This window comes from Canis lupus, chromosome 19 (genome assembly GCF_011100685.1).
Source record: "Canis lupus familiaris isolate Mischka breed German Shepherd chromosome 19, alternate assembly UU_Cfam_GSD_1.0, whole genome shotgun sequence".
Classification (NCBI taxonomy): domain Eukaryota; kingdom Metazoa; phylum Chordata; class Mammalia; order Carnivora; family Canidae; genus Canis; species Canis lupus.
This window is the reverse complement of record NC_049240.1, coordinates 24312123-24325406: the sequence shown is the minus strand read 5'-3', so window position 1 is coordinate 24325406 and position 13284 is coordinate 24312123. Positions and strand designations below refer to the sequence as shown.

Genomic DNA, 13284 nt, shown 5'->3' with positions numbered 1-13284 from the left:
CACCTGGACCCCCAGCCTTGAGCCACCCCTGGGAGGGGTCTTGGGGACACCTAGGGACTGGGCAGCAGTGGCCATCTTCACAGGCCTCCTGTACAAAGGAGGAGCCCGCACAGGTAAGGGCCAGCCTCGTGGGCTGTACCATGTCCTCACAGGCCCAGACAGCGCCCCATTATGAGGCGGCCCGCAGCTGTGCCTCGCTCAAGATAAAGGCCATGATTTATTCCGCACGTCCGAATGGAGCCTAATTATACAGGGCAAGACACAAGGACCCTACAGCAAGTGTCCTGAAAGAGTCCCCTCTCATTCCACCAAACAAGGCTGCTCAGCCTCTCAGCCTCCCCATTCACTGTCCCCCTCTACTGTCCTCTGAGCAGGCTTGGAAGCCCAGGCCTGTTGCCATGGTGGCCAGCCCCTCCCGCCCCCCCCCCCCCCCCCCCGTGGGTAGGAAATTATCCCCTGCTGAAACGTCCTCTTGTCTCTGTCAGCCCCAGCCTGCCCCCACCCCACCCAGCCCGCGCCCACTCCACATCTTCGAACAGTCACACACCCGACTTCTGTGATGCTTGGTGGCCAGGCTGGGGGGTGGGGGTGGGAGGCCTGGGCCTAGGACACACTGGAATATTCACAACCCAGTGGCGGCAGAGGCAGCCGTAGGAGTGGCCCACCACACAAGGAACCTCTCGGAATGAAGCAGCCTTTCAGGGCCAGAGGGGCTGCAGTCTCCCCTCTCTCCTTAAATAGCCAGCCTTCCAGCGGCACGGAGCCCACCGCCAGCGCCACCACCCACTGACCACAGCCCACCTGCCGCCGCGCAGCCCTCCTGCCCTTGTGCCTGCACCCAGCTGTAAGAGGTAAGGACAAGGACCCAGTGAGGGCAGGCAGGGGGTTTAGGCGCCAAGCAGAGGCCAACCCAGAGCAAGGGCAGCACTGGGTGCCCCTGTCCCTGAGACACTCTGTGATGATGGCACCACCTATTTATTAAAGGCTGCCTTTGTCTGGATCACAGCAGACCCACTAGGAGGTATTTCTATCCCCTTGTCCAGGGGCTTACAGAGGGTGACTGCAACGACAGTCAGCTGGAATCAGAATCCAGGCTCTCCACTGCAAGGCCACCAGGGCACAGGGAGGAGCCAGATGGAGCAGAGAGAAGAGGTGCCGGCCTGTGTGAGGGACTGCAGTGTCTGCCCACCAAGGCCCTGCCACCTTGGGCCTCTTCCTACAGCCCCACCTACAGCCCCACCTGCCCAGGCCTCCCCTCCACGGAGGCCCAGGACCTGCCTCTGACGCTTGCCTGACCCACAGCCCCAGACCCCCCGATGTCCAGGCCCAGGCGCACTCCATGTGCCCACACCACCCTGCCCTGAGCAGCCCCACGGAGGAGCCCACAAGGGCAAGCCAAGGCTTGCATCTCTAGGGTACGCATAGAGAGGGAGACAGGGACCCATTTCAGACCACACTGCAAAAATCAGTATCAAAACTCCTACCATGGGAGAGGCAAAGAAACCTCAACAAACCAGAAACAGGCCTAAAAGTATTTTTAAATGGAGTCTCAATCCCAGAGAGAGCATTGTGCATGCAGCCTTCAGTGGTGGCGGGAAGCCGAGGGCACTGGGCAGGAGGCAGACGGCCAGGTGCTGCCATGACCACCAGATACCACAACGGGCCAGCAACCTGTGCAGCCAGGCAGGCCCCACAATCGATGTAATGCTCTTCGGTTACCATCTTGAAACTCCTACTTTTGGATAAAGGGTCGACATTTTCATTTTGCACTGGGCACCAAAAATGACATCACCCTTCCTGGGGCCAGACCCCGAGAAAGTGCCGCCGAGCCCAGGAGACACTTCCAGCATGAGCCCTGAGGCTGAGCCACACTCCCTACTCTGGCACCCGGCACCCAGCAGCCTCCAGAGGCAAGGCAATGCCCCAGGAGGTGCTGGGTGTCCCAGCTAGGTGTCCCTGATCTGACTTCCAAATCTAGGACCACCATCCCCAGCCAAATGGCCTTGGGCAAATTAGCCGATTTTAAGCCTAGACTTCTTAATCCCAGATCTGTGCAAGGAAGCTACCGATGCAGAGGCCTGGCAGACTGGGTAGTCAGTACCTGCGAGCAGCCCTCCGGGAGGGGCCACAGAGTAACTGTACTGAGGGGCGGAGTCCAGGCATGAGGGGCAGCCCAGAGCAGAGGGTATCCAGCTCCCCAGTTCTACATGACCCTTCCCTCACTTGGCCCCATCCTCTCTCCAACAGCCAGGGCTTCCCTGGCTTCAACACCTTGGGGTACACACACCTGGAAACAGCAGGAAGGTAGTTTCTGTATTGGATTTCAGGCATCCTGACCCACTCTGGAGCAGGGGAAATCATCTGGGCAAGGGAACCTCCCTGGATCCCTTCAATAACTAACGTGATATTGTTAGGAAAGTACCCCACTTTCCCCGAGGATGGTGACTGGCCAGATGCTCTGTGCCACTCACTTGCATTGCCCCTGGCTCTCTCCTGCTTCAGACAGCCTGCCCTCACCCCTCCATGTGTGTGTTGAAGAGACAGGGATAAGGGGGTGGTTATAGGACCCCAGGGGTGATTGATGAAACATGATGGGGAGGGTCCAGCTGCTGCCCAGCCTGACAGCTCAGCATACCCACAAGCTGGACCACCTGCTCTGTTCTGTCTACTGAAAGGGAACATGCCAGGCCCCACTACATGCCTCTGTTCTTCATCCATGCCTAGGGATGGCACCCAGCCTCCTCCTCCAGGAGCTGCTGTGCTCAAAGAGCTGCCACCATGCCTCCAGAGGGAATTGAGGCCAGGAGACGCTTGCCGAGAACTTGCTCCAGCTGCCTGCCTGCTCAGTACAGAGCCAGGCTCAGCCAGGATCACATCCCTGACCCTGCCATGGCCACAGCCTGTGCTCCTCCTCCAGCTGCTGGGATGCCACTTCTCTCCTGTGAGCTCCTCTCCTGCCCCTGCAGCCCAGCCACATAGGTGGGCAGTGTGGGTGTCAGGAGGCCAGGCTTCCAGGGAGGCCCCAGAAGCTGCCCTGCAGGTGAGGGTCTGCCAGGCATGAGAACGAGGGGCTGGCAGCAGCCCAGGGATGCAGGACATGCGGGTCAGGTGGAGGCTGCTCTGGCCCTGATGTCCTGCCCTCTTCTGCCCACACCTCCCACTCCCAGGGCTGGTGAGGGGGGCAGGGTATTTGGGAGCCTCCCTCTTCTTTTTGGATCTCTTGAGTTGGCCAATATCAACACAGGAGTCTGTTCCTCTGTCAGGCAGGGAGCAGGGAACACACACCCAGAACTGGAGTTTGTTAAATATAAATGACCCATGGCTGGGCTCTAAGCTGGCCCCCTCAGGTGTGGGTAAACCAGGCTAGGGAGGCCAAGCAGACAGGGCCCCAGGCCTCTCTGGGGCAGCCAGACTTGGCTGGAAAACCATAGCCAGTCTCACTACCTCTGGGAAAAATAGCTCTTCCTCTCCTAGAAAAGAATCTGCCTCCTGGTTGTTAAACTACTCTGGGTGTTAAAATCTCCCCTACTGGCCTGGGGCCCAAGTGCAGGGCTTTCTGAAATACAGGTCTCCACCCTTTAGGATGTCCAAAATGGAGTTGGTAGGCTGAGTCCAGAAAGCTTGGGACCCAGGCCTGGATGGCTTTCAGGTGCCAACGGACAGCAGGCCCCTGACTTCCAGGAAACTGCCCGTCACTATACTGCTGTTGGGGCCCTTCTGGGTGGCAGGTGTTGGGGGAGCTGTGGTCGGGGGCTGACAGGAGAGGAGCACAAAGCCGTGACAGGCTTCGCACTGCAGTCGGTGGGAAATGCCACAAGGCCTGGGTAGGCGGGCCAGGAAGGGTCCTGAGACTTAGGGTGAGCAGGGTTCACCCTGCAAGGATGAGGCCAAAGAGAAGCTGGCTGTGCTTGCATGCACCAGGCTCTCAGAAATAGGTGATTTAGGGACGCCTGGGTGGCTCAGTGGGTTAGGTGTCCAATTCTTCATTTCAGCTCATAACCTCAGGGTCCTGGAATCAAGCCCTGCATTGGGCCCCCTGCTAAGCCAGTAGTTTGCTTGAGGATTCTCTCCCTCTGACACTCCCCCCACCTAGGATTTTTCCTCGTCTCTCTATCTCTCCCACATAAATAAATAAATCTTGGAAAGAAAGAAAGAATGAAAGAAAGAAAGGAAGGAAGGAAGGAAGGAAGGAAGGAAGGAAGGAAGGAAGGAAGGAAGGAAGGAAAGAAAGATCTACCCCACCCACCCACTGGGAGTTGAGTCCAAGAGCCCCTCACTCCATCTCCTGCCATTCAAAAAGAACACTTGGGGAGCATGGCAGAAAATATGGGAATGCTCCCTCCATCCCAGAGCCCAGACAGATGGATTCACTGCCCACCCTCCCCATGGTCTGAGAGAGTGGACCTCTGGGACACCCAGCCCCAGGGCCCAGGCTCCTGTGTGCCTGGCAGGGAGGCAGCTGAGCAGTGGGAAGTCAGCCGCAGCAGTGGCCTGGCAAGCTCCAAGCCCTGGCTTCATTTTTGCTTTGTGCTGAGCTTCAGAAAGGCTCTGACACTCATTCTCCCCCAGGTGAACACAGGAGCTGCCTTCAGTAGTCCCCAAGGTGATGCTGAGCTAAGAAGCTTCTCGGGTTCCAGGCTCTGGAACCCATCTGCTTGTTCCCTCCAGGCTCGTCCCCCAGCTCTGCTTCCGGCTGAAGCATGAATGGCATAGAGGTGGCTTCCTCGGGTCTGACTGCTAACTCCTCCCTGGCCACCGCACAGCAATGCGGCCAGGAGACGCCACTGGAGAACATCCTCTTTGCCTCCTTCTACCTCCTGGATTTCATCCTGGCTTTTGTTGGCAATGCCCTGGCCCTGTGGCTCTTCATCCGGGACCACAAGTCAGGCACCCCTGCCAACGTATTCTTGATGCACCTGGCTGTGGCCGACCTGTCCTGCGTGCTGGTCCTGCCCACCCGCCTCGTCTACCACTTCTCTGGGAACCACTGGCCATTTGGGGAAATCCCGTGCCGACTCACCGGCTTCCTCTTCTACCTCAACATGTATGCCAGCATCTACTTCCTCACTTGCATCAGCGCTGACCGCTTCCTGGCCATCGTGCACCCTGTCAAGTCCCTCAAGCTCCGCAGGCCCCTCTACGCACACCTGGCCTGTGCCTTCCTCTGGGTGGTGGTGGCCGTGGCCATGGCCCCACTGCTGGTGAGCCCACAGACGGTGCAGACCAACCACACGGTCATCTGCCTGCAGCTGTACCGGGAGAAGGCCTCCCACCACGCCCTTGTGTCCCTGGCCGTGGCCTTCACCTTCCCGTTCGTCACCACCGTCACCTGTTACTTGCTGATCATCCGCAGCCTGCGGCAGGGCCCCCGTGTGGAAAAGCGCCTCAAGAACAAGGCGGTCCGCATGATCGCCATGGTGCTCACCATCTTCCTGGTGTGCTTCGTGCCCTACCACGTCCACCGTGCTGTCTACGTGCTGCACTACCACGGCGGCGGCACCTCGTGCGCCACCCAGCGCATCCTGGCCCTGGGAAACCGCATCACCTCCTGCCTCACCAGCCTCAACGGGGCGCTGGACCCAGTCATGTACTTCTTTGTGGCCGAGAAGTTCCGCGACGCCCTGTGCAACCTGATCTGTGGCAAAAGGCTCTCAGGCCCACCCCCCAGCTTTGAAGGGAAAACCAACGAGAGCTCGCTGAGCGCCAGGTCGGAGCTGTGAGCCCCAGGACAGGACGACAGGAGGGGACCGACGCCAGCCTTGGGCCCCACCCCTGCCGCACTGTCACAGACTGTCCTCAGAGGGACTCCCCCGCCGGGGCACCTGCGACCCAGACTGGAGGAGTGTGCCTTCTTCCCGGCACGTCCCTGCCGCCCTCTCCAAGGGCAGAACTCAGTACCCAGCACCCGGCTCCGGCTCCGTCTGATCTGATGCGCAAGTCCCTAAAACTGGACACCCCTTGATGGGCCCAATCAGCCACCCCGTCTGCAGAGACTTTGCTGGCACTGCTCACTCGCACTTACTAGATATTCAGTGACTTCATCGCGTGGGGGTGGGAGGGGAGGAGGCCAGGGGAACAGCTCCTGAACAATGAGCGTCTTTCTTTCCCAAGGGCTGCTTGCTAGACTCCCAATGTCCTTCCCGCCACAAAGAACACACAGCAGCAAAGCTCTGCAGAAAGAACCCCAGGAGGCAGCTGCGAATGACTCAAGAGAAGGCGGAGCAGGAATCTTGGTGGAGGGGTAAGGACTTTGAGTTCCCTGGGTGGCACCTTTGCCAGACGCCCCCTAAGTTTAGGGGTCATGGACTCTAACTCCTAGCTGAGTATTATAAGCACCTGGCCACCAGGTGACATCCAACAACGCGGTCTCTGGGCACGTCACCCTGGTTCTGGGTTCCGGATCCCTCCCGCGGTGAGCCCACACGGGCCTGCATGTAGCCCGACAATCTCTGGAGCTGCCTAATCCCTGCTGAGTTGGTGGTGCACACAGCACGGTGGACAGATATGGGGAGCCAGGCTCCATCACTGCCCTAGGACACCTCCGGCAGGGAGTCATGCCTGGCATGTGACCCTGTCTCCCACTAGCCCAGGCCAGCAGGGGCATCCTGAGCCCTGCCCCCTCTCAGGAGGCTTGACCAACCACAGGGGGCCAACCTTTGAGCTGTTCTATTCCCTGGCATGGCACCTACCACCCTGGCAGGTCCCTTTTGGCACTTGATCATACTGATCATAACCATAACTGTACTGTGATGCTGAAGGTTTTCGTGAGTGGGTAACATAACCACCTTCCCAGACCTCCTCCCCTGCACCCAAGAATGGCAAAGCAGAAGTGAAGACAGGAGAAGCCAGGCAGCACAGGCTTTTGCCTCTGGTTCTGACAGCCCCCCATGCAGGCTGGCCCCACGTGGACACTAAGTCCTGTATCACAGGCCTCAGAGGGCTGGCCCAGGCCAGGGGGTCTGAGCAGGGCCGCACTTCCATTACTTTACTTCTCAAGTGCTTCCAGCCGCTCCCAGGACAGAGGGCTCAGTGTGAGCTGTAGCTCAGAAGGAGAGAGGGCTTGCTCGGGCCCACACCCTGCAGGTGACCTCCAATTGGCACGGGACTCCTGTGACACCATCTGTCCCCCCAGCCCGCCCGTAGACAACGATACAGGCACCTCCTGCCCAGTCACCTGCAGATACCAAGAGCAACAGCAGTCAACATGGAGCAGGCAGGTGGGTGAGATCGCTATAGGCAGTGGTCAGAGCATGGGATACAGTGGCAGAGAACAGAGGGGTGAAAAGGTAGGAGAGGCCAGGGAGTCAGACAGACGGGTAGGGTGGGTGGTGATCTTTATCAGCACAGGGAGACTGGTAGTCAGCAGAAGAGAAACCAGTTTGTTTGGGGCCCGTTGTTGCCTTGGGATGCCCAGTGGACACCAAGCAGACATGGTACACAGGCAGCTGAAGACCCCAGGGAGAGTTGTACATGGGGTGGAGGCATGTCCACCCCATCCAGATTGTCCAGCACATGCCTGCCAGCCAGGGCTCTGGGACTTCGGACAGACATGAGGGCCATGTACTGAACCCCAAATCAGAGAGAAGAGGGCCCAGCACAGCCACGAGGCAGGAGGAAACCACGAGAACACAGGGTCCTGGGCACCGGGGCAGGAGGCACTCCAGCCAGAAGCGAGAGCTGCCCTGAAGCCTGCTGAGAGGTCAAGAGAGGACCAGCAGGCCCCTGCGGGTCTGGAGGGCAAGAGGAATGACCAGCCTGGCAGTGGGAGGATGTGAGAGGAGGGTGCTGGAACAAGCTCCAGAGAACCACAGTGGGAGGGAGCACAGCTCTGGGAGAAAGAGGCAGACTGAAGCAGAGAGCCCTGCCAGAGAGGAGGGTGGGGAGCCACGGGACGTTGGGAGGAGCAGGACAGGGCCTCCATGATGTGCTGTGACTGAGGCAGGGGCAGTGCCAGTGCAGGGAGCAGGGAAAGTCATTGTGGGGGGAGGCCCTTGCTCTGGGAGGGTAGGAGGTATAGAGATGGTACTGGGAGATAAGAGCCAGTCTTCCTAGAAGCCGGGAAATTAGTCTACCAAGGAAACTGATCATGAGGTGCCCTGAATTGAAGAGTCAACTTGGGCCCCCTGGTTCAATGATTTCAGCGGGATTTAGCCCTGGGCACGCGGAAGGAGGTGGGTAGTGGGGTCAGTGGCGTGTGGTGGCCAGGCAGCAGTGATGATCCACCCACTGCATCTCATGGCTCCTGCTCCAGCCACCTTCCCCCTGGCTGCCTGTTGTCCATCTGCTCCTGGGAGCACCCTCAGGCACGAGGCAGGTGCTGACTGGTCACCTCCTGCTCTCTCCAGCCCTGGCTCTCACCTGTAAACCAGGGGTCTCTTCTGCTTTGCAGGGACGCAGCATGTGGCACATACCACATGGGCCTGGTGCTCACTGAGCAGTGCCTGGGTGAGGGCCCTCCTCCCACCCAGAACCCGCCCACCTCACCTGCCAGCATTCTTCACGAAGCCCAGGTCAGCCAGCTCCACGTCACACAGCTCACAGCGGAAGCACCCTGGGTGCCAGTTGTTGTTCATGGCCTTGATGACGCGGCCAATGATAAACTCACCTGGAAGAGATGGGTCCCTGCTTGCTGAGGCAAGCGTGTGCCCCCCCCACAAACCCCCTCCCAGGCCCTGCCCACCCTGGCACTCGCCTGACCCTCAGCCTGGTTACAGTGCTCCCCTCCCAGAGCCTGGGAAGGTGATGCCTGCAGATGCTGGGGCTCAGAGAGGGGGTCAGGGAAGTGCGCCTGTAACTCCCCGCCCACCTGCCCAATCCCAGGCACACAGGGGAGTGTGCTGCATCCAGCCCTTACCGCAGGATCCACAGCATGGAGCAAATAGCATTTGGAAGTCATGTTCGCAGTACTTCCGGCCTTCAAACTGCAAATGGGCCAGCAGAGAAAGTTCAGGCAAACCCTCATCATTCCCCCTGAGCTGGTCAGTCTTTGTTGGATAAGGACCCACCCTCAGGAAGGCTAGACAAGCACCCCAATTTGTGCAATTGCTACCGTTGCAGGAAGCAGAATGCAGCACCCAACCCTCCCACCAGAGAAGGCTTCCTGGAGGAGATGGTAAGGAGCTGGAAGAGACTGCAGGGGTTGAGGGTGCTGAGAGGAAGGCATTCCAGAGCCTAGAGATGGGAGGGAATCTGCTAGAACTGGCCCTTTCAACAGGGCAGGAGGGCGTGCAAAGTGAGGGGTCTCCAAGAAGTTGGGAACCTGTTAAGGCCAGCCCTCCAAAGCCACTGTTGTTTGTGCAAGACCTTGGCCCTGGTGGTCCTGGGAGGGAGCCGAGGGCTGGGATCAAGTCTGATTTATAAATGTCACTTGGCCCTACTTCCTGTGTGTCTCCTCTGTGTGAGAAGTCCATTTCCCCCAGAGGTCACAAGAGCCCCAGAGTGGGGAGACAGAACAAGGGACACAGGAAAAATATGGGGGCCTGAGGAGAACCCTAAGTCCTGCAGCCAGCAGAAGCCACTCTGGGCACCAGCCATCATCCCCATCTGCCGGGGTAATGATGGCCCTTGCACCGGCCCCAAGGGTGGCAAACCTTGCCTCTGCCTTCTTCTTCTTTGACAATTTTCTCTTCCTTTAAAAAAATGTTGGTTTGCCCTCTTCTCTGAGATGAGAATCCTGTTGGGCTGCAACTGAATATAGCCCTACCCAGTGGCCTGTGGAGGTGGCAGGGTGTGAAATTCATTCAGCAACGCACATTTCCTGAGCATCTACTGTGTGCTGGGCTTTGTTCCAGGCACGTGGCCACCTCAAACGGAGCTGTGCCTCGGCTCACCCTGCCTCCACAGCGGGCCAGCGCTTCCTAGGAGGCTGGCAGACTCCTTGAGGAACAGCTGCCCCGACACTGCCAGAAGGAGTTCACATACCACACAGCCATCTGTCAATCCCATCAGCTGTACCTTCGAAGTCTCTCCAGCCTCTGCACCCTGGGCACCACCTCCACTGCAACCCCAGTGGTGCACTGGGAAATGATTACCCACCAGCCCTTTGGAAAATGGGGTCCAATCTGTAGCATTTACCAATTTCTATGGTGTAAATATTCCTGCCATGGACAATGCCATACCAACATGCCATCAGCATGGAGTTAAGTATGTGCAGCGGCCATCAGGGTACTGTTTCTACCACCCGGAGACAATAGACAAATAACCTCAAAGGCATAGATGATAATAGAAAATAATAAAATAATTAGGAAATGGTGGATTTTGAGTATGTATTTCCCTTGTTTTCAATAAAATTTTATCTCACTGTAAATTTATATGATTTAATTTTGAATAAGAGTTATGTTTAGTCACTAGCTGGCAAGATTATTGAAAATTCACACAATCTGCTCTTATGAGCCAGTGTGGCCCAGTCTAGACTGCTTTACTTGATCTGGATTTTTTTCGGTAATCCAGCTTCTGGTCCCACCTGTTCTCTAGCTTCTGTGACTGTCCACATTAGTCTCTCCTCAGCACAGCAAGGAGAGTGGTCCTCTTCAGATGTCAGACATACTGCCTCCTACTGCACCCCAAATACCCTGCGTGCTCTGACCTTAGGGCCTTTGCACCTGACAGTGCTCTCTGCTGAGTGCTCTTCCTGCAGATGTGTGCATGGCTCCCTCACCACCTCCAGGTCTGCTTAAACATTACCTTCCCTGATCACCCACCCTCTGAACCCTGAGATTCCTTATAACCAGAGCACTGAGCACCATCTGATATACAACATATTTATATTTATTGTGTTTACCATCTGATCCCAAGGGAGGGTATGTGCCACCAGGGCAGGGTGTTTGTTTGCATACTGTGGCCTCCCAGAGTCCACCCAGTGGGGGCTGGGTGAATGGTGACTCTCCTTCAGCACCCACAGCCACGGAGGGGATACAGGTGGGGAGGGACCCACAAAGTGCGGCATGTCCAAGACCTGGCACGACTGTCCATTGGTCACTGGTCAGGACCACAGCCAAACACAGCCCAGAGGCTCCTAGAAGAGCAAACTCTGAGCTGGCTGGGGGCTCGGACTCCAATAAAGCCATCCGGCCGAGGGTCTTGGGAGCATCCTCACCTCATAGAAGAGCCCCTCAGGGAATGGCCGGAAGCACTGGGCACACACAAAGCAGTGCTCATGATACAGCTCTCCGTTGCTGTTGACGATCCGCTCGGCGGGGGCGAAGCGCGCCTGGCAGCGCTGGCACACCGCGTTGGCCAAGGCATTGGACATATTGCTGAGGAGAGAAAGAACGGGAGGGTTGGGATGAGCAAGCCTGGAGGGCTGCACTCAAGGGGCATGCCTCCCTCCTTAGAAACTTAAAATGCCTTCCAGAGTGAGGAAGTCGTCACCCTGATGAGGGTGTCTTGGCCCCATAAGGACTCAGCAGCACGCACTCAGAGCCAAGCCACCTGGCACCTGGGCCTGCACAGTGGCCCTACACATCTGCCTAAGCTCCCGCGGCCCACAGGCATGCCTAAGTGCCTGCACACGCCGGGGCTACAGTGTATGTTCCCAGATGACAACCCTATAAGGCCAGAGCAGCATTTCTGATTTACAGACGAGCAAGCCAAAGCCCGCAGAGTGTTGGTGTCCTTTCTGAGGGCCAAAGTGGATGGAGGCAAAGCCTGGATTGGAAACCAGCACCTGTCCGGACTCTGAAGCCCCCATCTTTCCACCGTGCCCTGCAGCCCCTGTGCACTTCCACAGAGCATCAGACGCGGCCGGGCCACAGCCAGGCACCCACCGGTCAGAGCAGCAAGGGCTCAAGACAGGTGCTCTTACAGTGGCCCTGGGCTGTACCTCACTCTCCAGGCTCAGACTCCCAGCCGTGGAAAGACAATAGGATGGGTCACAGGCCAGTTAGAGGAGGGACATGTGTAAGCAGTCAGCGGCATGCTGGCCACAGTGAGCCCTCAAGAGGACCGTGCAGTAGTTGTCAACGTCCCTGCTTGGCTCCCAGGCTGCTTAGTCTTCATCATGCTGTCCATGTGTTGGAGTGTCAGTGGCCACTTCAGCTCCCTCTTATGCCACCTGTCACCTCTAGAACTTCACCCAGGCACAAGTCAGTAGCTCTGCATTCCACTCTTATTTAATCCCTGAGGCAACCCCCGGCCCTCCAGATGAGAGACCTAAGGCTCAGAAAGGTTAAGTAATGCCCAAGCTCACAGGCAGATGACAGAGTTCAGATTTGAACCCAGGATGGTCAAACTGCAATGGCTCTTTGCTCTGCACCACATGTTAGTTGCAAATCATCTGCCCTCAAAAGCGACATAACCACCCTACCACAGACAAGGTGAAAGTGTGAATCTTTGGGATAGGGGCAGGCTGGGGAGCAAATCTCATCCAGGGTGGGCAATACTGTGCCCAAGATAAGTGGCAGGCTTCCTCCTGGGAGGAGTGGAATCCAAACTGAACCACAGGGAGAAATGCCCACGCTGAGCTGGCCCTGTGCTGAGGGGCCCTGAGGCGTGGCCAGGAGGAACCGTCAGACTCACAGACTCCCTGACCTTCCAACACGCTGATGCCTGTGCCTTTTGCTATAAGGGTGGCAAATAGGTTTTGTCTCAAGTGTCAACTCTGACAGATTGGTGGTGGCTGCATATCTGGGCAAAGCAGGACAGCCAGGCTCATCAAGGAGAAAGGTGACCAGCTGGTAACATCAGGTAGACATCCAGAGTGGCTGGACACAGCTGACCGCCCTTGAGAAAAGCTTTCCAGCCTGTTTTGCCTTCTAGGGTGTGAATCCCATCCCTCCCTTGCTGCCACAGCATTATGAGAGGAATTCTGAAGTGAGTGAAGCTCTTGCTGGGGTATTCAAGTGTTGATCATAGGGAAGAAGGATACCTGAACAGGATAACGCAGGAAGTGCCAGAGGGCTCTGTGTGTCAGGGGTCGGGGGGTCGTGGTGTAGGTTGTGGACAGTGGGTCTGACAGGGGGCTGCCGGCCCCCGGAGACAGGCTAGAAGCTGGGCTGGGGACCCCAGGCAGACTTCCTCTCTGTTCGGCATGGATGGGAAACCCTATGGCAGGGACAGAGCCAGAGGGCTCCTCGGAAGCCTCGCCAGCCATGCTGGATGTCTGCATGCCTCAGCCTGCCCTCAGCTGTGTTTTGGAGACCAAAGCCACCTTCTCTGTCCACGTACCGGCCACCAGGGTAAGGAGGCAAGACAGTGGAGGAAGAGTCAGGCAGAGCCCAAGATGCAAGAGGGGTCTGCGTGTAGCACCTGACACACACCCTGCACCCTCCCCAACCCCCAGCTGGG

General features: G+C 57.7%; 2 protein-coding genes across 16 annotated transcripts in view; one reads left to right on the top strand and one right to left on the bottom strand.

Moving 5' to 3' along the window:
- The window catches only part of LIMS2 (LIM zinc finger domain containing 2), a 46034-nt gene that overhangs the window by 9273 nt on the left and 23477 nt on the right, over positions 1-13284 (bottom strand). For all 6 annotated transcript variants that reach the window (XM_038564849.1, XM_038564847.1, XM_038564848.1 and 3 more), the window contains exons 2-4: positions 11096-11255; positions 8855-8921; positions 8485-8605 (exon numbers count right to left, since the gene is read on the bottom strand). In XM_038564849.1, the coding sequence (XP_038420777.1) occupies positions 8485-8605; positions 8855-8921; positions 11096-11251 (344 nt within the window). In that variant the 5' untranslated portion in view covers positions 11252-11255. The remainder of the gene's footprint in view (positions 1-8484; positions 8606-8854; positions 8922-11095; positions 11256-13284) is intronic.
- On the top strand, positions 465-10300 carry GPR17 (G protein-coupled receptor 17). Of its 10 annotated transcripts, XR_005374032.1 has the most exons (5): positions 467-851; positions 4638-6241; positions 7133-7217; positions 9058-9112; positions 9792-10300. XR_005374032.1 is itself a non-coding variant. In XM_038564852.1 (3 exons), exon 3 carries the CDS (start codon positions 4701-4703, stop codon positions 5718-5720), a length of 1020 nt encoding a protein of 339 aa, XP_038420780.1. In that variant the 5' UTR covers positions 466-851; positions 2725-3040; positions 4638-4700; the 3' UTR covers positions 5721-10300. The 10 variants fall into 10 exon arrangements, 3 of the variants coding, with proteins under 3 accessions (XP_038420781.1, XP_038420780.1, XP_038420779.1); XR_005374031.1 differs by lacking the exon at positions 7133-7217; XR_005374030.1 differs by having other exon boundaries at positions 8390-10300.